The sequence below is a fragment of the Hippopotamus amphibius genome, chromosome 4 (genome assembly GCF_030028045.1).
Source record: "Hippopotamus amphibius kiboko isolate mHipAmp2 chromosome 4, mHipAmp2.hap2, whole genome shotgun sequence".
In the NCBI taxonomy this organism is placed as follows: Eukaryota; Metazoa; Chordata; class Mammalia; order Artiodactyla; family Hippopotamidae; genus Hippopotamus; species Hippopotamus amphibius.
In genome coordinates this window covers 119,944,186-119,969,747 of record NC_080189.1, presented here as the reverse complement: position 1 = coordinate 119,969,747, position 25,562 = coordinate 119,944,186, and the positions used below count along the sequence as shown (strand labels likewise).

The 25,562-nt window shown below is 37.8% G+C and overlaps 1 protein-coding gene across 1 annotated transcript in view; it reads left to right on the top strand.

The window, feature by feature from the left end:
• CCDC7 (coiled-coil domain containing 7) overlaps window positions 1–25,562 on the top strand; it is a 239,592-nt gene that overhangs the window by 101,577 nt on the left and 112,453 nt on the right. Inside the window, exon 16 of the mRNA XM_057731790.1 lies at window positions 13,380–13,490. Within this exon, the coding sequence (XP_057587773.1) occupies window positions 13,380–13,490 (111 nt within the window). The remainder of the gene's footprint in view (window positions 1–13,379; window positions 13,491–25,562) is intronic.

Genomic DNA, 25,562 nt, shown 5'->3' with positions numbered 1-25,562 from the left:
GTATGTTCATATGTTACTAATTAGCATTCTTTCATGTTGAATAAGGTTTTTTTTTGCATTTCTAATGTAATGCAAGTCTAGTGATGATTGACTTACTCAGCTTTTGTTTGTCTGTGACAATCTATCCTTCAGTTTTGACTGATACCTTTACCAGTTAAAATGTTCTTGGTTGCAAGGTTTTTTTTTTTTTTTTCTTTCAGCACTTTGAATATATTATCCCACTATCCTCTGGCCCACAAGGCTTCTACTGAGAAATCCACAGATAGCCTTATGAGGTCTCCCTTGTCTATGAGGAGTTTTTTTTTTTTCTGTTGCTGGTTTTAAAATTCTCTTTTTGTCTTTGATTTTAGACAGTTTTATTATAATGTGCCTTGGAAATGTTTATTTGGGGTTGAAATTTTGGGGTGACTTTTAAGCTTTCTACCCTTTCTCCCACTCTTCTCCTGAAATTCCAATAATGCATAGATTGTTTCTTTTAATGGTATACCATAGTTCAGGTAGGCTTTCTTCACTCTTTCTTATTCTTTTGTTGTTATTGTTTTCCTTTTACTGGATAATTTCAAACAATCTGTCTTCTACTTCACAGATTTTTTTCTTCAGCTTTATCTGTTCTGATGTTGATGCTCTTTATTGCATTTTTCATTTCATTAACTGTATTCTTCAGTTCTAGAATTTGTTTGATTCTCTACTATGTTTTCTATTGCTCTTTTAAACTTTTTTGTTCATGTGTTGTTTTCCTGTTTTTATTGGATTGTTTGTGTTTTCTTGTGGCTTACTGAGATTCCTTAAAAATTTTTTTGAATTATTTTTCAGGCTAAGTGTAGATATTCATTTCTTTGGGGTTGGTTACTAGAGAATTATTTGTTTCTTTGATGGTATCATGTTTCCTTGATTTTTCATGTAGCTTGACATCTTGCTTTCCTGGCTTTGCATTTGAAGAAGCAGGCACCTCCTTCAGTCTTTACTTATTGGCTTAATGAGAGACATACCTTCATATGTCCAATCTGCTTGGTATTCTGGGGCTTTCTCAGGCTTTTTCTAGGGATGTACCTACTCCACACTTCTTGTCACATTTTTAGCGATAGGGAATCCTTAAGATTATATGCCTTCTCTGTCCTATAGAGCCAAGCTGTGTGCTGACAGCCTCCTGTTTGTTTGGTTTCCCTAGAGTGGTGCTGAATGCTACAATTTTATGTGCTTCCTCCCAATCTGGTAGAATTGTAGAAGCTTTCTGAACATGCTCAGTTAGCATCTACAGAGGCTCAATCTTGCTGCCATTGAGTATACACAACATGATCCAGCCATGGGGCGGGGAGAGGGGTGAGGTATACTTAGTGTTGATGGTTCCCATGGCAACTTGAGGGTATCCACAGGTTAGGCTTTCCCAGTGGCTTGTAGATGGACTTCCTTATGATTCCACAAAGTGGTTAGTAGGATTAACATCCCTTTGATGCCTCCAAGAGTCCTGGATGCTGTTCTCCAAGCCCCTCCCTACCTTCTAGTTTCTCAGGACACCTCACCTTTCTTGGGCTCTTTGGCAGCATCCTGAATAGCTGGGAAAGCCAGTCACTCACTCACATGCTCTCACTTTCTCCCAGGGGAGAAAGCATAGGCCAAGAAAGTCTCTCTTGGAATTGAGCTGTGCTTCCTTGAGGTGATGTGGGTAAAGAGAAACTATAGTCTTCTTACCCTTTTTATTGCATCAAATCTTGGATTTTTGTTGTTGTCGTTGCTCCAACACTGTGCTGGAATTTCTCTGCTGTACTCCCAAACTTCCAGAAAGACACTTTCATCTGTGGTTAATTGTAAAAATTAGTGTCCTTTTGGGAGAAGAGGGTAGAAAAGTCCTATTTTGCCATTTTGATGATATCACTCCCCTGTTTTCTTATTGATATTTTGTTTGAATGTTGTATCCATTATTGAAAATGAGTATTGAAATCCACTGTTGTTATTATGTTGCTGTCTGTTTTTCCCATCAGTTGTGTGAATGTTTGCTCATATGTTTGGAGGTTCTGATATTGGGTGCATATATATTTAGAAGTGTTATATCTTCTTGATGAATTGGCCATTTTAGTATTATATGATGTCCTTCTTTGTATCTTTTGACAGTTTTTGTTTTAAAGTCTGTTTTGTCTGATATAGGTTTTGTCACTCTTTCCCATTTGGTTAGCATTTGCATGAAATATCTTTTTCATTCCTTCACTGTCAGCCTGTGTGTGTCTAACGATAAAGTTAGTTTCTTATAGATAGCATATAGACGGGTCTTTAAAAAAATTGATTTAGAATTTTTTAAAATTTCGTATCTTTGTGTGTGTGTGTGTGTGTGTGTGAAAAATAATACCTTTTGATTGGGCAGTGTATTTATATTTAAAGTTATTATTGATAGGGAAAGACTATGATCATTTTGTTAATTTTGGGGGAGTCTCTTTGGCTTTTTGTCTCTCTTCCTTTCTTGCTCTTTCCTTTTTGTTTTATTGATTTTTAAAAAAATTTTTCATTTTAATTGCTTATTTTTTCTTATGTATCTTTTATAGGTATTTTCATGGTAGTTGCTATAGGGCTTACATAAAACATTCTACAGTTATAACAGTTTGTTTTATACTGAAAAAATTTAATTTCAGTTTCACACTCTATTTTATTCCCCTCCTTTTAATGTTCTTGTTGTCACAAATTGTATCTTTTTTATATTTTGTATTTATTAACATTTTTATAGTCTGTGTTTTGTATACTTTTGTGTTTCTGTTTAGCTTCCATTAATTTCGATTTGAGTGACTCTTTGGTATTCTTTGTAGGGCAGATCTAGTGGTGATAAGCTCTTGAGCTTTTGTTTATTTGGGAAAGTCTATTTTTGCTTTGTTTTTTAAGAATTGTTTTGCTGGATATAGTATGGTTAGATGGCAGGATTTTTTTTCTCTCAGCACTTTTAATATATCATCCCACAAATTTTTTGCCTGCAAGGTTTCTCCTGAGTAATCTGTTGGTAGTATTGTTGGGGTTCCTTGTATGTGAGAAGTCACTTTTCTCTTATTGATTTCAAAATTCTCTCTTTGTTTTAGAGTCTTGGTACTTTGATTATAATGTGTCTTGGTGTGGACTTCTTTAGGTTTCACTTTTGGAGATATTTAGGCTTCTTCAATTGGGGCATCAATTTTATTCTCCAGATTTGGGGAGTTTTAAGCCAATATCTTTAAATAAACTTTCTGTCCCTTTCTCTTTTCTCCTTCTGAGACTCTGTAATGTGTATATTGGTCTGTTTTATAATATCCCATTTGTCCTTTCAGTTCTTTACTTTTTCATTTTTATCTTTTTGCTTTCTATGATTGGATAATTTCAAATGACCTGTCTTCAAGTTTGCTTATTCTTTATTCAGTTTTATCAAATCTCCTACTGAACCCCTCTACTGAATTTTAAATTTCAGTTATTATATTCTTTAGCTCCAGAATTTGTGTGTGTGTGTTTTTAAAAGTATTTTCTCTTTCTTTGTTGAAGTACTCATTTTGTTCTTACATTTTACTGAGGTAGTTGCAAGGTTTTATGATGGGCATTTTGAAATCTTTGTCAGGTAATAATACATAATACATACATTTCTTTAAGATAAGTTTCTGGAGCCTTTTATTGGGCCATGTTTCTTTCTTTTTGTTACTGATACTTTGTGTTAATGTCTGCACATTTGAAAAATCTAGCACCTCTCTACAGACTGGATTCATACAGAGGAAGACCTTCACAATCAGCCTGGCTAGAGATTCTGGAGACCTGTCACGCCTATTGTATTGATGTGTCTTCTCTGGACGTGTGTATGTAAACTCTTAATTAGGAGTTCTCTTTTTTACAGGAGTTCATGATCTCTTGCTCCCTCTGGTGTCTGTCTGCTGTTCTGCAGACCTTGTGGGGCAGCATACCACCCAACTCTTGTTTGTTTGTTGGTCTTGTTTTCAGCAGTTCCCAGGCATGTAGTGTATGTGGAGGCCTGTCAGTGGTCTGAGAGATATAAGGCAGATACCAGTCTCTTGGCATAGTTCTTTGAAAAGTCTGAACATTGGACATATATTTGAGTCTTTTCCTTCCTTCCCCAGGGAAAATCTGGGAGCTGTTTTCCCAAATGTGTTGCCCTGAGCTAGGAAGAGGAGGTTTGACTTTGAGTGCCTTCTAGTCTAAACTGTCATCTTTGTTCTCAGTGGTCCCTAAACAACTAGAATATGCTGGGTCACATCAGTACATCAAGACACGCAATACAGAAACTAGTGCCTCAGACATCCCCCTGAGAAACTGAAATGTGGGTGAATGTTCCAATTCTTTCCCTCCCCAGGAAAGAGCTAGGATTTGAGCGGAGGGGCTTACCTGCTTGTTCTTCACTGAGCTGGGAGAGGAGCTGTGACCATTGAGTAAGTACTAGCTCATATTATCACCTTTGTTGTCAGCAGCTCCCAACCTTGAGCCTTTCCTGTCAGTGTTGAGATTCAAGCCAGACAGAAACCAGTCCCACAGGTAGCCCCCCAAAAGTGAAAACTTTGGGCATGTGTTTCAGTCCTTTTCTTCCCTTCCCAGGGGCAAGCTGATTTTCCTCCTGATTAGTGGTGCTGTGGTAGGAAGAAGGATTATTGCTAGAGGGTGTCACAAACTTACCACTGACTTCTGTGTTGCTGGTTCATCTTCACCCATTGTGCCAGAACCTCTCACCTGGTCTCTGTATTTCTCACAAAGAGAATTGGTCCTTGTATTGTTGTTGGATTGGTATCTCCATGGGGAGGAGAGTCTAGGGTTTTCTGTTCTGCCATCTTCCTGATGTTACCCTCCTGACTTCTTAAGTTAGATATGGCCATGTGAAGCATGGGCTTAGGTCATGTGAAGCATGAATCGGTCATGTGTGGAAGCATTAGGAGCCACTGTGTGCTTCCCTTCATTTTCTCTTTTCCTTTGCTGCTATGCCTAGGAATGTTGCAGATAGTTGGATTTATATCAGCCCTAGTTCCAAAGTGATCATGTTCAACAGAACTTCTAGGTAAACTGTAATGAACATGGATTGTAGGGACAGGAAATAGATCTTTGTGTTTAAGCGACTGGAATTTTACAGTTGTTAGTTACTTCAACATAATCTAACCTATCTCAATTTATACAATTTGTAATGATAAAACCATATATGATATGGCCGATTTTTTTGTTCTGTTCTTTAGCTTAGGCATCAGGGTACTATTAGCATTGTAAAATGTAATGGATAAAATTGTGTCTTTTTCTAAATTTTTTATAGTTTATATAGCATAGATATTCTGTAATCCTTGATGGTTTCATAGAAATTTCCCCTAAAACTCTTCAGCCTTATGACATTTTTAGCAGTAGATTTTCAGTATTTTCCCTTGAGGATATTAGTCTATTCGAGTGTTTCTGATTTCATTAAGTTTATTTGATAATATATATTTTGTTAGAATGTTATTTACTTCATCTAGACTTTTATCATTTATGATACAAAGATATATAAAATATTATCTTACAGTTTTAAAATATCTTCTATTTTCTATAGTTATATTCTTTTTGTATTTCTTCTATTCATTGGAGGAAGTAAAAGTCATAGTTTTAGAGCTCAGGTTCGGGAGCTAAACTTCTTGGATATGAATTCAAGCTCAGCCATGTAATAATCATATAACTTTGGTTAAACTAATTACCTTCTCTCTCCCTCATTTTTCTCATGTATAGATGAGGAAATAATACTTTGTGCTTCAAAGAATCATTTTGATAAGATATAAACTTGAGAACTTAAAGTGGTCCCAGACAGGCATTTTCACAAGTTTCTGATGGAATACAATGAAGTTCCTTCCCTTTTTAAAAATATAGCTGTTTACAGAATAGTAACAACACTAATAACAATAGTACTTTGTTATTGACAAGCTTTTAATGCTTCTTCAAATCCCAGAGCAATCGTTCTCCTGAAATCAGAGTAGACAGAAATCATGAATTCTTATTCTAACTGGTGAAAAGTAGGACTGACACACCCTACTTTTAAACTTCAAATTTCTTTGTATGATTTTATAACTTCTTTTTTAAGTCTAAAATTATCCTAGCATTAGCAAGTAGGAATTTTTTTTAAAAATAATTTATTTATTTATTTTTAGGTTGCATTGGGTCTACGTTGCTGGCACGTGGGCTTTCTCTAGTTGTGGCGAGTGGGGGCTACTCTTTGTTGCGGTGCATAGGCTTCTCATTTCAGTGGCTTCTCTTGTTGTGGAGCATGGGCTCAAGGTGTGTGGGCTCAGTAGTTGTGGGTTGCGGACTATAGAACACAACAGGCTCAGTAGTTGTGGTGCCCGGGCTTAGTTGCTCTGCAGCATGTGGGATCTTCCCAGACCAGGGCTTATGTCCACATTGGCAGGTGGATTCTTAACCTCTGCACTACCAGGAAAGTTCCCCAGCAAGTAGGAATTTATTCAAGATAATTACTATGGCTTTATTACATGACACTAGTACTAGTAGTCGTTGAGAAATTCCCTACTGTTTAGTATGATAGGATGTCCCATGCTGTCTTGCACATTTGCTATCTCATAGCTGAAAGAAGCTTTTTTTCCTAGGAGCATTGATTTTTGTAAATGGGAAATGTTAGAAACCAAGATCTTAAGACGAATTGTGCCCATTGGTACTGGGGTATCTTTGAGGTGCATTGAACAGTCACACTAGAAAATACACACAAATGTGTATACACACACACACACATTTGTATATACATCTACCTACATACACATACATGTGCATATGTGCATGCATATATGCATAGACATATTTAGAAATTATGAGTTTCTTACAGATGTTTTCATTTGTAGTCAGTCCCCGCAAAGCTTGTTCTTGCCTTTCTCCACTTCCTATGTACATGTCCTTTCTTTCATAGTGTAAATCGTGACTTTGCACATCAACCTATTTACTTGTCTTCTCAATCTTGTAAGACTAAAATTGTTTTAGAACTGGCTGATTAGCTTATACCATTAGAAAAACAAGCCATGTAAAATATTTCATGATTTTATTTCTGTTACCCAACACTGAGGATGTAATAATGTATTCATGAGTTAGATGGATTGGCGCCTTTTTTTACTTTTTAGTTCAGTTGCTTTATTTCTTACAGCTGAGTAATATTCCATTGTATGTATGTACCACATCTTCTTTATCCATTCATCTGTTGATGGACATTTAGGTTGCTTCCGTGTCCTGGCTATTGTAAATAGTGCTACAATGAACAGAGTGCATATGTCTTTTTGAATTATGGTGTTCTCTGTAGTGGAATTGCTGGGTCATATGGTAGTTCTATTTTTAGTTTTTCAAGGAACCTCCATACTGTTCTCCATAGTGGCTGTATCAGTTTACATTCCCACCAACAGGGCAAAAGGGTTCCCTTCTCTCCACACCCTCTCCAGCATTTACTGTGTGTCGATTTTCTGATGATGCCCATTCTAACTGGTGTGAGGTGATACCTCATTGTACTTTTGATTTGCATTTCTCTAATAATTAGTGATGTTGAACAGCTTTTCATGTGCCTCTTGGCCATCCGTATGTCCTCTTTGGAGAAATGCCTATTTAGGTCTTCTGCCCAGTTTTTGATTGGGTTGTTTGTTTTTTTGATATTGAGCTGAATAAACTGTTTATATATTGTGGAGATTAATCCTTTGTCTGTTGATTCATTTGCGAATATTTTCTCCCATTCTGAGGGTTGTCTTTTCATCTTGCTTATAGTTTCCTTTGCTGTGCAGAAGATTTGAAGTTTCATTAGGTCCCACTTGTTTATTTTTATTTCCATTATTCTAGGGGGTGGATCAAAAAAGATCTTGCTGTTATTTACGTCGAAAAGTGTTCTTCCTATGTTTTCCTCTAGGAGTTTTATAGTGTCTGGCCTTACATTTAGGTCTTTAACCATTTTGAGTTTATTTTTGTGTATGGTGTTAAGGAAGTGTTGTAATTTCAATCTTTTAACATGTAGCTGTCCAGTCTTCCCAGCACCACTTATTGAAGAGGCTGCCTTTTCTCCACGGTATATTCCTGCCTCCTTTGTCATGGATTAGTTGACCATAGTTTAACTCTGGGCTTTCTATCCTGGTCCATTGATCCATATTTCTGCTTTTGCGCCAGTACCATACTATCTTGATCACTGTAGCCTTGTAGTATAGCCTGAAGTCAGGAAGCCTGATTCCACCAACTCCGTCTTTCCTTCTCAAGATTGCTTTGGCTATTCGGGATCTTTTGCGTTTCCATACAAATCGTAAAATTTCTTGTTCTAGTTCTGTGAAAAATGCCATTGGTGATTTGATCGGGATTGCACTGAATCTGTAAATTGCTTTCGGTAATATAGTCATTTTCACAATGTTGATTCTTCCAATCCAAGAACATGGTATGTCCCTCCATCTGTTTGTGTCTTCTTTGATTTCTTTCATGAGTGTCTTATAGTTTTCTGAGTACAGGTCTTTTGCCTCCTTGGTTAGGTTTATTCCTAGGTATTTTATTCTTTTTCTTGCAATGGTGAATGGGATTGTTTCCTTAATTTCTCTTTCTGATCTTTCATTGTTGGTGTACAGAAATGCAAGAGATTTCTGTGTGTTAATTTTGTATCCTGCAACTTTGCCAAATTCATTGATTAGCTCGAGTAGTTTTCTGGTGGCATATTTAGGATTTTCTATGTATAGTATCATGTCATCTGTGAACAGTGACAGTTTTACTTTTTCTTTCCCAATTTGGATTCCTTTTATTTCTTTTTCTTCTCTGATTGCTGTGGCAAGGACTTCCAAAACTATGCTGAATAGTAGTGGTGAGAGTGGACATCCTTGTCTTGTTCCTGATCTTAGAGGGAATGCTTGCAGTTTTTCACCATTGAGAATGATGTTTGCTGTGGGTTTGTCATATATGGCCTTTATTATGTTGAGGTAGGTTCCCTCTATGCCCATTTTCTGGAGAGCTTTTATCATAAATGGGTGTTGAATTTTGTCAAAAGCTTTATCTGCATCTATTGAGATGATCATGTGGTTTTTATCCTTCAGTTTGTTAATATGGTGTATCACATTGATTGATTTGCATATATTGAAGAATCCTTGCATTCCAGGGATAAACCCCACTTGGTCATGGTGTATGATCCTTTTAATGTGGTGTTGGATTCTGTTGGCTAGTATTTTGTTGAGGATTTTTGCATCTAAATTCATCAGCGATATTGGTCTGTAGTTTTCTTCTTTTTTGTAGTATCTTTGTCTGGTTTTGGTATCAGGGTGATGGTGGCTTCATAAAATGAGTTTGGGAGTGCCCCTTCCTCTGCAATGTTTTGGAAGAGTTTGAGAAGGATGGGTGTTAGCTCTTCTCTAAATGTTTGATAAAATTCACCTGTGAATCCATCTGGTCCTGGACTTTTGTTTGTTGGGAGATTTTTAATCACAGTTTCAATTTCATTACTTGTGATTGGTCTGTTCATATTTTCTATGTCTTCCTGATTCAGTCTTGGAAGGTTATGCCTTTCTAAGAATCTGTCCATTTCATCCAGGTTCCCCATTTTATTGGCATACAGTTGCTTGTAGTAGTCTCTTATGGTGCTTTTTATTTCTGCAGTGTCCGTTGTAACTTCTCCTGTTTCATTTCTAATTTTATTGATTTGAGTCCTCTCCCTCTTTTTCTTGATGAGTCTTGCTAGAGGTTTATCTATTTTACTTATCTTCTCAAAGAACCAGCTTTTAGTTTTATTGATTTTTGCTATTGTTTCCTTTGTCTCTATGTCATTTATTTCTGCTCTGACCTTTATGATTTCTCTCCGTCTACTAACTCTGGGTTTTGTTTGCTCTTCTTTGTCTAGTTTCTTTAGGTGTAAGGTTAGATTGTTTATTTGGGATTTCTCTTGTTTCTTGAGGTAGGATTTTATCGCTATAAACTTCCCTCTTAGAACTGCCTTTGCTGCATCCCATAGGTTTTGGATCGTTGTGTTTTCATTGTCATTTGTCTCTAGGTATTTTTTGATTTCCTTGTTGATTTCTTCAGTGATCCCTTGGTTATTTAGTAGTGTATTGCTTAGCCTCCATGTGTTTGTTTTTTACAGTTTTTTTCCTGTAATTGATTTCTAATCTCATAGCATTGTAGTCAGAAAAGATGCTTGATACGATTTCAGTTTTCTTGAATTTACCAAAGCTTGATTTATGACCCAAAATGTGATCTATCCTGGAGAATGCTCCATGTGCACTTGAAAACAATGCGTAACCTGCTGTTTTGGGAGGTAATGTCCCAAGCTGATTTATTGTGTCATTTAAAGCTTGTGTCTCCTTATTAATTTTCTGTCTGGATGATCTGTCCATTGGTGTAAGTGGGGTGTTGAAGTCCCCCACTATGATTGTGTTCCTGTTGATTTCCTCTTTCATAGTCGTTAGCATTTGCCTTATGTATTGAGGTGCTCCTATATTGGGTGCATATATATTTATAATTGTTATCTCTTCTTCTTGGATTGATCCCTCGATCTTTATGTAGTGTCCTTTCTTGTCTCTTGTAACATTTTTTATTTTAAAGTCTATTTTATCTGATATGAGAATCGCTACTCCAGCTTTCTTTTGATTTCCATTTGCATGGAATATCTTTTTCCATCCCCTCACTTTCCGTCTGTATGTGTCCCTAGGTCTGAAGTGGGTCTCTTGTAGACAGCATATATGTGGGTCTTGTTGTTGTATCCATTCAGCCAGTCTGTGTCTTTTGGTTGGTGCATTTAGTCCATTTACATTCAAGGTAATTATCGATATGTATGTTCCTATTACCATTTTCTTAATTGTTTTGTTTTTGTTTCTGTGGGTCCTTCTCTTCTGTTTCCCGCTTAGAGAAGTTCCTTTAGCATTTGTTGTAGGGGTGGTTTGGTGGTGCTGAATTCTCTTAGCTGTTGCTTGTCTGTAAAGCTTTTGATTTCTCCGTCGAATCTGAATGAGATCCTTGCTGGGTAGAGTATTCTAGGTTGTAGGTTCTTCCCTTTCATCACTTTAAATATATTGTGCCACTCCCTTCTGGCTTGCAGAATTTCGGCTGAGAAATCAGCTGTCAACCTGATGGGCGTTCCCTTGTATGTTATTTGTCGTTTTTCCCTTGTTGCTTTTAATAACTTTTCTCTGTCTTTAATTTTTGTCAATTTGACTACTATATGTCTTGGCGTGTTTCTCCTTGGGTTTATCCTGCCTGGGACTCTCTGCACTTCCTGCACTTGGGTAGCTACTTCCTTTCCCATGTTAGGGAAGCTTTCAACTATAATCTCTTCCAGTATTTTCTCAGGTCCTTTCTCTCTCCCTTCTCCTTCTGGGACCCCTATAATGCAGATGTTGGTGTGTTTAATGTTGTCCCAGAGGTCTCTTAGGCTGCCTTCAGTTCTTTTCATTCTTTTTTCTTTATTCTTTTCTGCATCAGTGATTATCACCATTCTGTCTTCCAGGTCACTTATTCATCCTTCTGCCTCAGTTAATCTGCTGTTGGTTCCTTCTGGTGTATTTTTCATTTCACTTATTGTGTTGCATATCTCTGTTTGTTTGCTCTTTATTTCTTCTAGGTCTTTGGTTAACTTTTCTTGCAACTTTTTGATCTTTGCATCCAATCTTTTTTCAAAGTCCTGGATCACCTTCACCATCATTATTCTGAATTCTTTTTCTGGAAGAGTGCCTGTCTCCTCTTCATTTAGTTGTTTTTCTGGTGTTTTATCTTGTCCCTTCATCTGGTACAAAGTCTTTTGCCTTTTCATTTTCTCTGTCTTTCTGTGGCTGTGATTTTCAGTTCCACGAGTTGAAATACTGCTGATACTGCTTGATTCTGCTGTCTGCCCTCTTGTGGAGGAAGCTGTCTAGGAGGCTCGTGGGTGCTTCCTGATGGGAGGGACTGATGGTGGGTTGGGCTGGGTGGGTGGAGCTCAGTAAAACTTTAATCCGATTTGGTGGGTGGAGCTCAGTGATACTTTAATCTGCTTGTCTGCCAATGGGTGCGGCTGTGTTCCCACCCTGGTGGTCATTTGGCCTGAGGCGACCCAGTACTGGAGCTTACAGGCTCTTTGGTGGAGCTAGTGGTGAACTCTGGGAGGGCTCACGCCAATGAGCACTTCCCAGAACCCCTGCTGTCAGTGCCCCTGTCTCCTTGTTGAGCCACAGCTGCCCCCCACTTCTGCAGGCAACCCTCCAACACCAGCAGGTAGGTCTGGTTCAGTCTCCTATGGGGTCACTGCTCCTTCCCCCTGGGTCCTGGTGAGGACACTTTTTTGTGTGCCCTCCAAGAGTGGAGTCTCTGTTTCCCCCAGTCTTGTGGAGGTCCTGCAATCAAATTCCGCTGACTTTCAAAGTCTGATTCTCTGGGGATTTCTCCTCCTGTTGCTGGACCCCCAGGTTAGGAAGCCTGACGTGAGGCTCAGAACCCTCAGTACTTGTGCAGTATAACTGTTCTCCAGCTTGTGAGTTACCCACCCAGCATTTATGTTATTTGATTTTAACACAATTGCGCCCCTCCTGCCATCTCATTGCGGCTTCTCCTTTGTCTCTGGATGTGGGGTGGGTTTTTTTGGTGAGTTCCAGAGTCTTTCTGTCAATGGTTGTTCAGCAGTTAGTTTTATTTCCAGTGCTCTTGCAAGAGGGAGTGAGTGCATGTCCTCCTACTCCACCCTCTTGATTCTTCTCCCCCCAGTTTATTTCTTAAGTTGCTTTCATGTTTAGTGCCCTCGTCATATCCTTGTTAATATAATTTTTTGGAATATATGGAATATTAACCTGAATAAATAGAATATTAACCTTCTTCCGGAAGAGACAGAGGGAGGGGAACAGGGAGGGAGAGGGAGAGTAACAGTCTATTATATTGATTTCTGTTTTATTATTTCTGTATTTCATTTTGTAAATGTAAGTGTCCCTATTTTTCTTAATTTTCCTCCTTTCCCTTCTCTTACCTCACAGGTAATATACTGGAGATCTGCTTTTTTCACTTTTATTTTTCACTTAACATTCTTTCTTGGAAATTCTTTCATGTCAGTTTCGGGAGAACTTTTTTACTCATTTTACAGCTGTATGTTTGTAGTTTATAGTATATATATTAGGTTATTCAAGTAATAGTCTGTGATAGGTGGTTTTGAATATTATGCAATTACAAATGATGCTGTGATGAGTAACCTTGTGCATATACGTTTTCATTGTTTGGCCTATGATTGTAACCTAAATTATAAATAACCCAAGAAAACTAGAGACTAATAGAAATGTATACAAAGCACTCATTAAAACTTTTCTCACAATTTTCATGTCATATCTAGCATTATGGTAATTTATATTTACCCTTATGAAAATGAAAGAAAATTCTGCTGGACCTTTGTGTAAGGTTGAAGTTTAGGTATTTCACAGTAGATCTATTTTTCCTATTTGATGGACTAAATGCATTTCTTTATGTAGGTTATGATAAAGCATCAGATGAAAAGCTTATGCTTAACCATCAGGATTCAGTGTCAAAAACCCAAATGCAAGTAAAGAAACAAAGAACTCTCAAAAGGGAAAGACTCTCTAGTAAGTATAATAATCATAAATAACTTCATATTATTTTAAATTAAACTCATCAGATCTTTTTTGTTATTGCTTCCTGAAAATATATCTCAGCATATATTTTGTAGAAATTTTACATGTTGATGTAAAGTATGAATACCCTAAGGCAACTAGAGAACAAAAGTGAAATTATTGATACAATTTAGTTGGAATTTCTGATCATAAGACTATTTCATGCTCAGTATCCATTAAGGGCAATAATAGGTCAATAGTTGTCTCACTAAGGCTATGTACCTTTCAGCCAACCTGGGAAATTTCTGCTCTAAAAGATCTGTGGGTGCCTATGACCTATGTCAGTGTCTTTTTGCTGTAGGTTTCAGTGGGTGAAAAGAGGTCAGTAACTCAAAAACCAAATGGGCAATCAGAGAGGGGTCCAAGGGAAGGCAGCTTGAATGGCCTGTTTGGAAGTCCTCCAGAACATCTTGTTGGTTGGGTCTCCATTCAAAGGTAGTAGCCTTTATGCTAATTCCATAGATATGTGCCATCCAACCCCTGTGGTCAGAACGCAAATGTGTTAGTAGTCAGAGTCCCATCAATATTCAGAGTTGTTTTTTATAATTTGGGGAAGGGAGGGCCAAAAGATTTGCAAACATCTCCTCTGGAGTAAGATTTCTATCTGCTACAGATCACACCCTGCAATTTCACTTGGATACTAGGTCCCTGTCTATATTAATGGCCCAGCCATGTTACACACCCATGGGTGTGCAGTCCTTGTGGGATGGTGCCTTTGTCTGGGCCCACCAGAAGGATGTCATCAATATAGTGGAAGGCTATTATTCCATTTGGCAGTGGGACTTTTCTGAAGCCATGCCCTACCCATTGAAGATAGGCACATGGGGAGTTTAGGGAGCCCTGTGGAAGGACATTAGTGGCATATTTCAAATAATTCTACATAAGAGCAAACTGATCCTGGTCATTTGCATGAAGAAGGGTGCTGAAAAGAAGGTTCAAATTGTTGATTGCTGTATACCGAGTTCCTTCACCTTGGGCAATAGCTTCTGTGACAGCCACAGTGCCAGTGCCAGATTGGTACTAACACATTGTGCAGCCTTAATCATTTTAGTCTGTAGGCACCTGATGTTTTATGCACAGGCCTGATGGGACTATTGAATGGAGAAATAGTCTATAGAATTTGTTGGCTTCTTTAAGCTTATCAACAAAGGCAGTTATTTCTTTTTTATACCCAGGAAGTTAGTATTGTTTTTGGTAGCTATGGCATTAGGTTCTGGTAATTGGGTGGCTCAGGATCTTCCACCTGCCATTAAAGTATCCTAACTGCAGCAAATCCCGTCACAACTTGAGAGTGAATGCGAGTGGTGGGTCACATCAATAATACATCTATACCAACAACGTGTTCAGCAGCAGAGGCGATAATAGTACAGTGTACCGTAGTGTGGCCTGGAAAAGGTTTCTATTTGTGGTGGTGGCCCCAAACCAGACAGCATTATCTGTTTTCTCCTCATCCTGGTGCCAGGGTTTGTGGGAATTACAGTTATCAATGTACCTCTATCCAAAAGGCCCAAGAAATGTAATTGTCCCCCTCCTGCAGTTTGTACTGGAATAGGCCCTCATATCTTCACTGGGGACGTAGGTACGTTGGTATAACCCTATCTTGTTTTTTATTTTTGAAAGCTGAGATCAGGGTACGTGTATATGGGGTTCTCTGATCCGTCTCACTATTCACTGATAAAGGTAGGGAGAATAGCACTTGCATATTGATAGCACTTGCATACTGATAGCGGCAACCACAGAGTGGACCATTGTGGGGCTACATGTTGGGTCCTCATGGCCCATAGTCTAACAATGAGTACCTTGGTAGAGAGCATTAATTTACTCCTTTGAGACCCCATTGTATTGTAATCAGGCCCATAGATTTTTAGGTAAGGTTGTTGCCCACAACATCCAGTAGAGGGCGCATTATTACCATTATTACCTCACTTTTTCTTTCTGGGCAGCAGTCAAGTTTTGCGTGCCTGAAAATTTGCCAGTTATGATCTGACTTGTCACAAGTGATGGACATAATGTGAGGAAATTTGATTGAGCTTGATAACCAATAGGATTCACAAAAGTGAACCTCGTAGTCTGAGTCTAGTAAGACCCAAGTCTGTAAGTTCTCTCCGGGTCACTGGGCAAAGTGATTCCAAAGTCCTTTACATTCTTGTTCATTAAAGGCATGAGTCTTGGTGTCAGGATTTGGAACTAACAGCAGTCATAGAGTATATACTCAGCTTGCAGGGTCTTTGATGACTTTTAGATCTGTCTCTGGAGAACCGTAATCTTAACTAGGGAATTGTTTCCCTAGCTCTCTTAGAGTCCCTCTGTTAGATCTCTAATTTGACTTATTAGGGGAACTTGACTAGAGTGTGGATGCTGAAGTGAAGGACCAATGTTCCCTTCAGACTGAAAGTCTTATTTAACAATTCGTGAGAACTTTCTAAGAGTGCTCTGTTGCCTCCACCAACACTTTCTGAGACTCATGGGCATGACTGGCTAGGTGTACCGTTGGATCCTCACACGCTTGCAGTGATCCATTTGCACAGTCCAAGAGTGGCCCAGATTTTCCCTAACACATCCTGAAAGTGCTTTGTAGGATTTACAGGGATTTTACTTTTTCAGAAAAGCATTGTGTTTCATTGATCACTTTATTCACTGCCAGTTTCTCAGAGAGTGAGAGAGCTGTCAGTTGTCAAGTTGGCCAATTAAGATAACAAACTAAACAAAGTAAAATTAAGCCTTTATTCACTTACTCTGATAGTATAAGCAAGAATCTATAAACAGAAAAGGGCTGAAGCTCTACCAGTCTTCCATTTTCCCCACAGAACAATACTGGGCAAGGGTCAGGTGTGTCATTATAGACAGGAGAGTGTGGAGGCAACATCTCAGTGCCCCAAACAAAACGCTTCTGCTGTTTTAAGGACCCTGGGCCCAGGGAAAGGATGAGGAGGCAGAGTTTGGAGCGGATAAGTACTTTACCCTGAATCAGACTAAGAATAGTGTCTTCCAGGTCTACCTAATAACGTGGCCTAGGTGAGGCAATCTGAACAGTACAGGTTCAGTACATCTGAACCTCTGAATGGAGTTTCCTAGGCCAGAATGCAGATAAATTTAAGATCATGGTCAGCTGGAAGTGGAGGTCAAGGGTCAGCCTGACTACAACTACTTCTAGTTCCTGCAGTGCTGTGCACCAAGTCAACGTGGGGTTGGAAGTTTTCCCCTATAAGGACTGCCAGGTAGTTTTGTAATTGTTTATGGGACTAAAAGATTGTATACAGGGTTTTGACTCAGAGTTGGAACATCAGTATATGTATACACACACACACACACACACACACACACACACACACGCATGCATTCTATGTACCAATACCTACACATAGAAGTGAATGTATATATATGCATATATACATACATGGACATATTTAGAAATTATGAGTTCTTACCGACACCTTCAATTCCAGTTAAAACCCTTAGGGCTGTTCTTACCTTCCTTCATTTTATATGTGTATGTCCTTCCACAATGTGAATCCTGACTTTGAGCAGCATCAACACATTTATGTATTCACTCCATCCTATAATACTACTAAAATCGTTTCACTTAACTGATACCACTAGGGAAAAAAACCTACTAAAAATTTTGTGAATTGTTTTGCATCCCACTCTCTTGTCTGAGACTGAAAATATATGTCAAGTACTGTTGATGAGTTACTTGGATTTGTGCTTGTTTTTTCTTTTCCTTCAGTGGGTTCATTAAGCTTGCTTTCAGTGTTAGTCTTCCTTTTCATTGTTTACTTTTATTTTTGGAATATGTAAAACATGAACCTTTTGCAAAAGTAATAATTATGCAAAAAGATGTATATAAAGTGTCATTCCTTTCCTGTTCCTTCCCTACATTCCTTAGTCCTCATGCTCCTTTTGTAGGTATTCAACTAAATTGTTTTTTGGTTTGTCTTTTCTGTTTCATTAAAAAAAAAAAAAAACTGTCTCTCTTTTTTTCCTCTTCATGTATTTCTTTCTTGACTCTTTCTTTCACAAAACGTGAAAAAGGTAGCATGCTAGATATTCTTTATTTCCCTTTTTTTTTTCACTTAATGTTGCCTCGTAGAAATCCCTCCATTTCATTTTATACAGATCTTTTGCATTTCTTTTACAGCAGTGGGTACACCTGTTTATGCTACATCATATACCATAATTTATACTTTACCATAGTTTGTAATATGTACTTTAGTTTATTCCACCAGTCCTCTATGGTTATATATTTTTGCTGCTTTTAACTATTTTGCAATTACATATAATACAGTAATGAAAAACTTGTACATATGCATTTTCATTGTTTGGTCTATAGATATATATTTACCTAAAGTATAAATAACACAAGAAAACTAGAGACTAATATAAAACCTATTTGATACCTAGGAATATTTATGAAACACTGAGACAGCTTCAACAGCTTCAAAATTGATCTTGCAGTTTTCATGTGAATCTAGCATTGTGGCAGTTTACTTAAAACTTTATAAAAATGAGAGAAAATGCTGCTGCACAATCATTATAAATTTGAAATAAATAACTGAAGGGCCTGCTCTTTCCATTGTGGATCACAGCACACGCAGCACACACATGCACACACACACACATACACACACACATACACACACACACTCTCCCATACATACAAACATCCCCTCTTCATCCTGTATTGTCCCCTTTATAAAATTGATGTTGCCTTTACCAGAAAGCTCGACAGAGAAGCAGCAGCAGCAGCTCTTAAAGTAAGGGTTATTCTTATACTCAGTTCCAGCCAGGCAGTCTTCCTGCTTATCAGCAGATCCCCCTTTTCAACCTGTAACTCTGATGTGCTCTGGATCAGCTTTTAACTCTTAATAATATATTAATAGTCTCTAAACCCCTTCTCCTCCTTTACTGCTTCCCTATGGTTCTGGCTTCTACCCCATGCAGCACATTTATCTTTAAATTATCATAGAATTCTAATCTCTGGAGGCTGGCAGCTTGACTTGGCACTTCAGGGCCCCTTAGCAGGGTGAGCTGTTAAAACAGCACACATCTCTCACCCACTTTCCCTCCATTCCCCTTGGGTTTAGGAAAGGAAGGATACATGGGGCCTACCTCCCTCCTTTTCACCTCACCACCTTTCTCAGTCCCCCTCCCAGCACCTCTAAGGTTCTCAGTGGTACTCGCTTGCAAGCAGTCTCCCAGCAGGGAGGGAGCTACTGTCTTACATGGTCTCTCTGACCGTAAGACAGGGCTCTATCAGTGAGACAGTGAGAAAAGTCCCAGACTAATGGCAGAAATTTGCACTTTGAACGTGTGTTTTTGTGTTGTGGAACCTGAGATTCCTTATTTATTAATGGAAAGTCTGATTTTTTTTTTCTTTTGGGGGTGGGGGAGGGTCTTTGTTGCTATATTTTGTGGGGCTGGGAGAGATGAGATTATTCTGACGTGGGGTCCTTTGCATAAGAGGTACTTGTAGAAGGCAAGGTATAGCATTGAAGAAGCACAGCTGACCTCTAAAATCATAGCTCTCCAGTGGCCTTGAAAGAAAGCTGGTCCTCAGCACTAACAAAATCACTACAGTAGCCCAGTGCTTTTCCAGAAGCCTCTGCAGGGAAGGATGTTAGATTTGTGGCAATTAGTGCTCTCTGAGTTTTTAGAGCATCGAGCTTTAGGAATTTTGAGGGCATGAGGAAGGTTGTTCAGGGTCTGAATTACAGATAAAAGGTTTTCTCTTGTGAAAAAAAAAAAAAAGAATATGAGATGTATATATATATATATATATATAAAACTGAATCACTTTGTGTATAACAGAAATTAACATGACATTGTAAACCAACTGTACCTCAGTAAAATAAAAAAATAAATTAGCCAATAAACATCTTAACTTATAGTTAAAAAAAAAAAAAGAAAAAAGATTTTGTGATTTGTTTACAGTTCACCCCTCCACTCTTTTGTGCAAGAGTGAGGGTATATTTCAAATACTATATTGATGATTTACTTGCATTGGTGCTTTCAGTAGATTCGGTTCTTTAAATTTAGTTTTAGTTCCTGTTCTTATCCATTATAATTTAGTTTTCTATTGATACATAATTGACACATAACATTAGTTTCAGGTGCACAACATGACTCAAGGTATGGATATATTTCAAAATGATCACCACAGTAAGTTTAGTTAACATCTGTCACCACATATAGTTAAAATTTTTTTGTTGTGCCAAGAATTTTTAAGGTCTACTCTCTTAGGAACTTTTAAATATGAAATACAGTATTATTAACTGTAGTCACCATGCTGTACACTTTATCTCCAGTACTTATTTACTTTTAACTGGGAGTTTGTACCTTTTGCCCACCTTCACCCATTTCACCCACCCTCTACCCCTTGCTTTTGGCAACCACCAGTCTGTTCTATGAGTTTGATATTGGTTTTGTTTTTGTTTTAATCCCACATATAATTGAGATCATACAGTATTTGTCTTTCTTTCTCTGACTTACTTCACTTCGTATAGTACTCTCAAAATGCATCCATGTTGTGCCAAATGGCAAGATTTCCTTCTTTTTTATGGCTGAATAATATTCATATATATATATATATATATATATACACACACCACATTTGCTTTATTCATTCATCTGTCCATGGACACTTAGGTTGTTTCCATGTTTTGGCTATTATATTATTATTATAAATAATGCTGCAGTGAACATAGGGGTTTAGATATCTTTTCAAGTTAGTGTTTTCATTTCCTTTAGAAAAATATCTGGAAGTAGAATTGCTAGATTGTATGGTAGTTCTATTTTTCGTTTTTTGAGGAACCTCCTGTAGTTCTCCACAGTGGCTATACCAGTTTACCTTCCCACCAACAGTGCACAAGAGCTTCCTTTCCTCTACATTCTCACCAACACTTATTTCCTGTCATTTTGATAATACCCATTCTAACAGGTGTGGGGTGATACCTCATTGTGATTTGGATTTGCATTTTCCTGAGGATTAATAATTTTGAGAGCCTTTTCATATATGTGTAGGCCATATGTAATGAAACATGTCCTTCCAAGTCCTCTGTCCCTTTCTTAGTTAGATTTTTTTTTTTCTGCTTTTGAGTTGTATGAGTTATTTCTTTATTTTGGATATTAACCCTTTGTCAGATATACAATTTGCAAATATTTTCTCCTATTTTTTAGGTTGCCTTTCATTTTGTTGATGTTTTCCTTTGCTGTGCAGAAGCTTTTTAGTTTGATGCAGTCTCACTTGTTTATTTTTGCTTTTGTTGCCCTTGCTTTTGGTGTCAAATCCAAAAAATCTTCACCAAGACTGATGATGTCAGGGATCTTACCACCTATGTTTTCTTCTAGGAATATTATGGTTTCTGGTCTTATATTCAAGCTTTAATTGATTTTGCATTGATTTGTGTGTGTAAGATAGTGGTCCAATTTCATTCTTTTGCATGTAGCTGTCTAGTTTTCCCAACATCTTTTATTGACTAGACTGTCCTTTCCCCACTGTATATTCTTGGCTGATTTGTCATAAATTAATTGACCATATATGTATAGATTTATTTCTGGAAACTCTGTTCTCTTCCATTGATATATATGTCTATTTTTATGGCAGTACCATACTGTTTTGATTACTATAGCTTTGTAATACACAGTTGACCCTTGAACAACACAGATTTGAACTGTGTGAGTCTGCTTATATACAGAGTTTTTTCAATAAATACATACTACAGTACTACATAATCTGTGGTTGGTTTAATCTTTGGATGCAGAACCATGGATATAGAGGGTCAAGTGTAAAATTATATGTGAATTTTCGACTATGTAGGTGAGAAGGAAGGTCAGTCCCACTAACCCCCAAGGGTCAGCTGTAGTTTGAAATCAGGAAGTATGATGCATCCACCTTTGTACTTCTTTCTCAAGATTGCTTTAAAGGAACTTTTGTGATTCCGTACAAGTTTTAGGATTTTTTGTTCTATTACTGTGAAAAATGCCATTGGAAATTGAATAATGATTACATTTAATCCATAGCTTGCTTTGGGTGATATGGACATTTTAATAGTATTAATTCTTCCAGTTCATGAACATTGAATATCTTTCCATTATTTGTGTCTTAATTTCTGTCATCAATATTTTATAGTTTCAGTTTACAAATACTTCATCTCCTTCATCAAATTTATTTTTTTCTTTTTGATGTCATTGTAAGTGGGATTATTTTCTTAATTTCTCTTTCTCATAGTTTATTAGTGTATAGAAATGCAATTGATTTTTGATTTTTGTGTATTGATTTTGTATCTTGCACCTTTACTGAATTCACTTATTAGTACTAACAGCTTTTTGGTGGAGTCTTTAGGGTTTTCTACATATAGCCTTTATTGTGTTGAGGTAAATTCTTTTTATTTGTAACCTATTGAGCATTTTTATCATGAAAAGGTATTGAATATTTTCAGATTATTTTTCTGCATCTATTGAGATGATCATGTAACATTTGTCCCTTGCTCTGTAATGTGGTATATGTGTCACGTTGATGTTGGACTATCCTTGCATCAGTAGAGTAAATACCATTTGGTCATGGTGTATGATCTTTTTAATGTGGTGTTGAATTGTATGCTAGTAGTTTGTTGAGAATTTTTGCATCTGTGTTTATCTGGGATATTGGCTTGTCCTTTTCTTGTGGTGTCTTTGTTTGGCTTTGGTATCTAGATAATGCTGGCCTCATAAAATGAATTTGTAACTTTCTATGGGTGAATGTTTGTGTCTTCCCATAATTCCTGTATTAAAATCCTAATGTCCAATGTGATGGTATTAGGAGCAGAGAGGTGCTTAGGTCACGAGGATGGAGCCCTCGTGAATGGGATTAGCACTCTTAAAAAAGAGACCACAAAGAGATTTCTCACCCCTTCCATCATGTGAGGGCACAGTGAAAAGGTGCCAGCTATGAACGGAGGGAACCCCCACCAGAACGTGAATTGATCTGGGACTTCCAAGCCTCCTGAACTGTGAGAAATTAACTTATGTTGTTTCTAAGCTACCCAGTGTGTGGCATTTTGTTTTATCAGCCCAAACAGAAGTGTTTCTTCTTCTTATTTTTTTTGAAGAGCTTAAGAAGGATTAGTATTAATTCTTTAAATGTTTGACAGAATTCACCTGTGAAGCCATCTCTTCTTGGGCTTTTTTTTTGTTGCTGTTGTTGTTGGGTAGCTTTTGATTACTGTTTTAAATCCGTATTTGTTATTGATCCATTCAAACTTTCTGTTTCTTGGTTCAGTTTTGGCATGTTGTATGCTTCTAGGAATTCATCCATTTCTTCCAGGTTGCCCAATTTGTTGGCGTTTAATTGTTCATAATATTTCATTATGATCTTTTTAAATTTGAAAACTAAGTACATAAGTATTAATATATCATCTTTCATTTGTGATTTTATTTATCTGAGACTTTTCCTTCGTCTAGCTATTGGTTGTCGAGTTTATCTTTTCAAAAATTCAACTCTTAGTTTTGTTGCTTTTTTCTGTTGTTTTTCTGTTTTCTCTTTCATTTATTCCTGCCCTAACCTTTATTATTTCCTTCCTTCTAATAACTTTGAGTTTAGTTGGTTTTTCTCTTTCTAGTTCCTTGAGGTGTAATTGGGTTTTTTATTTGAGGTCTTTTTTTTAGCTGCCCACAGACAATCCAGCTATGCTGATTCCTTCAGTGTTCTAATTAAGGTGAGATAGAAGTGGGCCTCTCAGGCAGCACCCTGAAAGGCTTTGAGAGCCTTATACTCACTTCCCTCTCTCTTTCTCCCATGGAAAGAATTGTGGATGAGGGACTTTCTGTCTGTGTTGAGCTGTGCTGACTTGGAGGAGGGGTGACATAGGTAAAGCAACACTTTTCTTCTTACTCTTTTTAATGCAGCTGTCTAGGTTGGTATCTTCCACCAGCATGCTGGGACTTCTTAAGTGGACTCTGAAGCTCTCATAAATATGTTTCATCCGTGAGTTGTTAAATCAGTGTTTCCATGGGCTACGGAACTCCAATTTCTTAGTCTGCCATTTTGCTGATGTGGCTCCCTAAATTATTTTAAATTAAAGTCATCAGAAGATATTTGTTTTTGGTTCATGAATCAGTATTTAAGCATATATTTTATAGCACTTTTACACTTTGACTTAAGGTATGAATACCCCAAGATAACTAGAAAATAAATGCCAAATTATTCATAACTTTTGGTCAGTATTTCTGGTCAAAAGACTATTTCATGGCCATGGGTCATATACTACATATTCACCAAGGCCTTATAACAGGCCAATAATAGTCTCTTAAAGGGTTTGTACCTTTCATCTGACTCCAGGTGACTATGATAACAAAAGCCTAATGGGTGCCTCTGGCAGTGTCTTTCTGCTGAAGACTCTAATCCTAATTGGCAAACTAAGAGGTTGCTGAGATCTGTAAACCAAACACAAATGTGTATTAGAAGGGCCAAAGGGATGGACAGAGTTGGAGGCCCATTGGAGGGCCTCTAGGGCATCCTATTGTCATGTCCTACTGAAAGGTAGAGACCAAAGATGGTATCGTAATAGACAAATGCCATCAAGATGACCACATGGTAAATGTCAAAGTACTAGTAGCTGAAAAGTTCCACCAGTCTTTGAGCTTCCCTTGTATTTGCTGGGGCTTAGGGGAACTAAAGCTTGGCAGTTGTCTCCTATGCAATGAGACATACTGCCTCTTGTCAGTTTACTCCCAGGGATTTCACTTGGGTACCAAGTCCTGGTACTTTTGTATTAATGGCCCAGCCTTATTGTCACATGTAAGGCCACATGCTTCTGTCTTTGTTGGGTAATGCCCTTGCCTAGGCCTAGTGGAGGATATTGTTAATATAGGGGGAGGCTAGGGTTCCATGTGGGAGTGGGACTTTTTCCAGGTCATGGCCTTGTGGAAAGATAGCCTGTATACAGGGATGCTGAAAGAGACATTTGCAATGTCAGTTGCTTTGTACTTTCCTCAGCTTGGGCGACAGCCTCTATGGCTGTCATAATTTCAGATAACACCAGCGCTCAAGCTGCATGACTGCATTGAGACTCAAATAATCAATTGAATCTCCATATACCCGAGGCCTAATCCACAGGCCAGATGGGGCTACTGAGTGGAGAAATAGTCTTATGGAGGTCTTTTGCTTCATTAAGCTCAGTAATGAGGAAGCTGTCTCTTTTTATCCTCTAGGTAGTTACTTTGGTAGTTGAAGGCACTAGGTACTGGTAGTCTGTTAGGTTCAGTTTTTTACATAAGGCCACTAAAGTGGCCACAGTTGTAGTATTTCTGGTCATGACTTGGGGATAAGGATGGGATATTAAGGATGCACACTTAAACTGTATATATATATATATATATATATATATATAGTTTTAGGACCAAGAAATGAAGTTCTTCCTCACCTCCCCATTGAACTGTGACCTTGGCACATGTCCTCATGTTCCCAATGCAGGGATATAGGGACCTTGGCATAACTCATAGTCTTGTTTATTTTTAAAGTTAAGATGTTTGGATAAAAGTAGAAGGATGCACTCTGGTTCATTTCAAGATTCACTGGGAGGGCTGGAGGGAATATTACTTATATTAGTCATACGCGTTGTCAGTATGTGGACTCTGTTGTGCCCCCATGGCCATTATCTAGTCACAAGTATCTGATGGAGAGTCTATCAGTCTCCTCCTTGAGTAACAAGATCCATAGATGTCTTTGAGAAAGACCTTAACCCAATGATCCGGGAGTAAGTACCCAACTTCCATTTTTACATCACTCTGACTGCTAGTGAAAGTTAGTGTCTTGCCAGTAGCTGCTTTTTCTTTGCTTGGAAATTTTTCAGTTCACATATGGATTGTGCCGTGAACCAAGTGACATCACCTTCTAAGGAGGTTTAATTGAGACAGGTAACCAGTGACAGTGGCAAGAATGAACTTAAATCTGCGTTTGGTAAACAATCTCATCATTTACTTTTCTCACTTCTCATTGTCAAATCAAGGAACTGTTAGGTGACTTGCAGAGCACCTTATAGGTGGCTG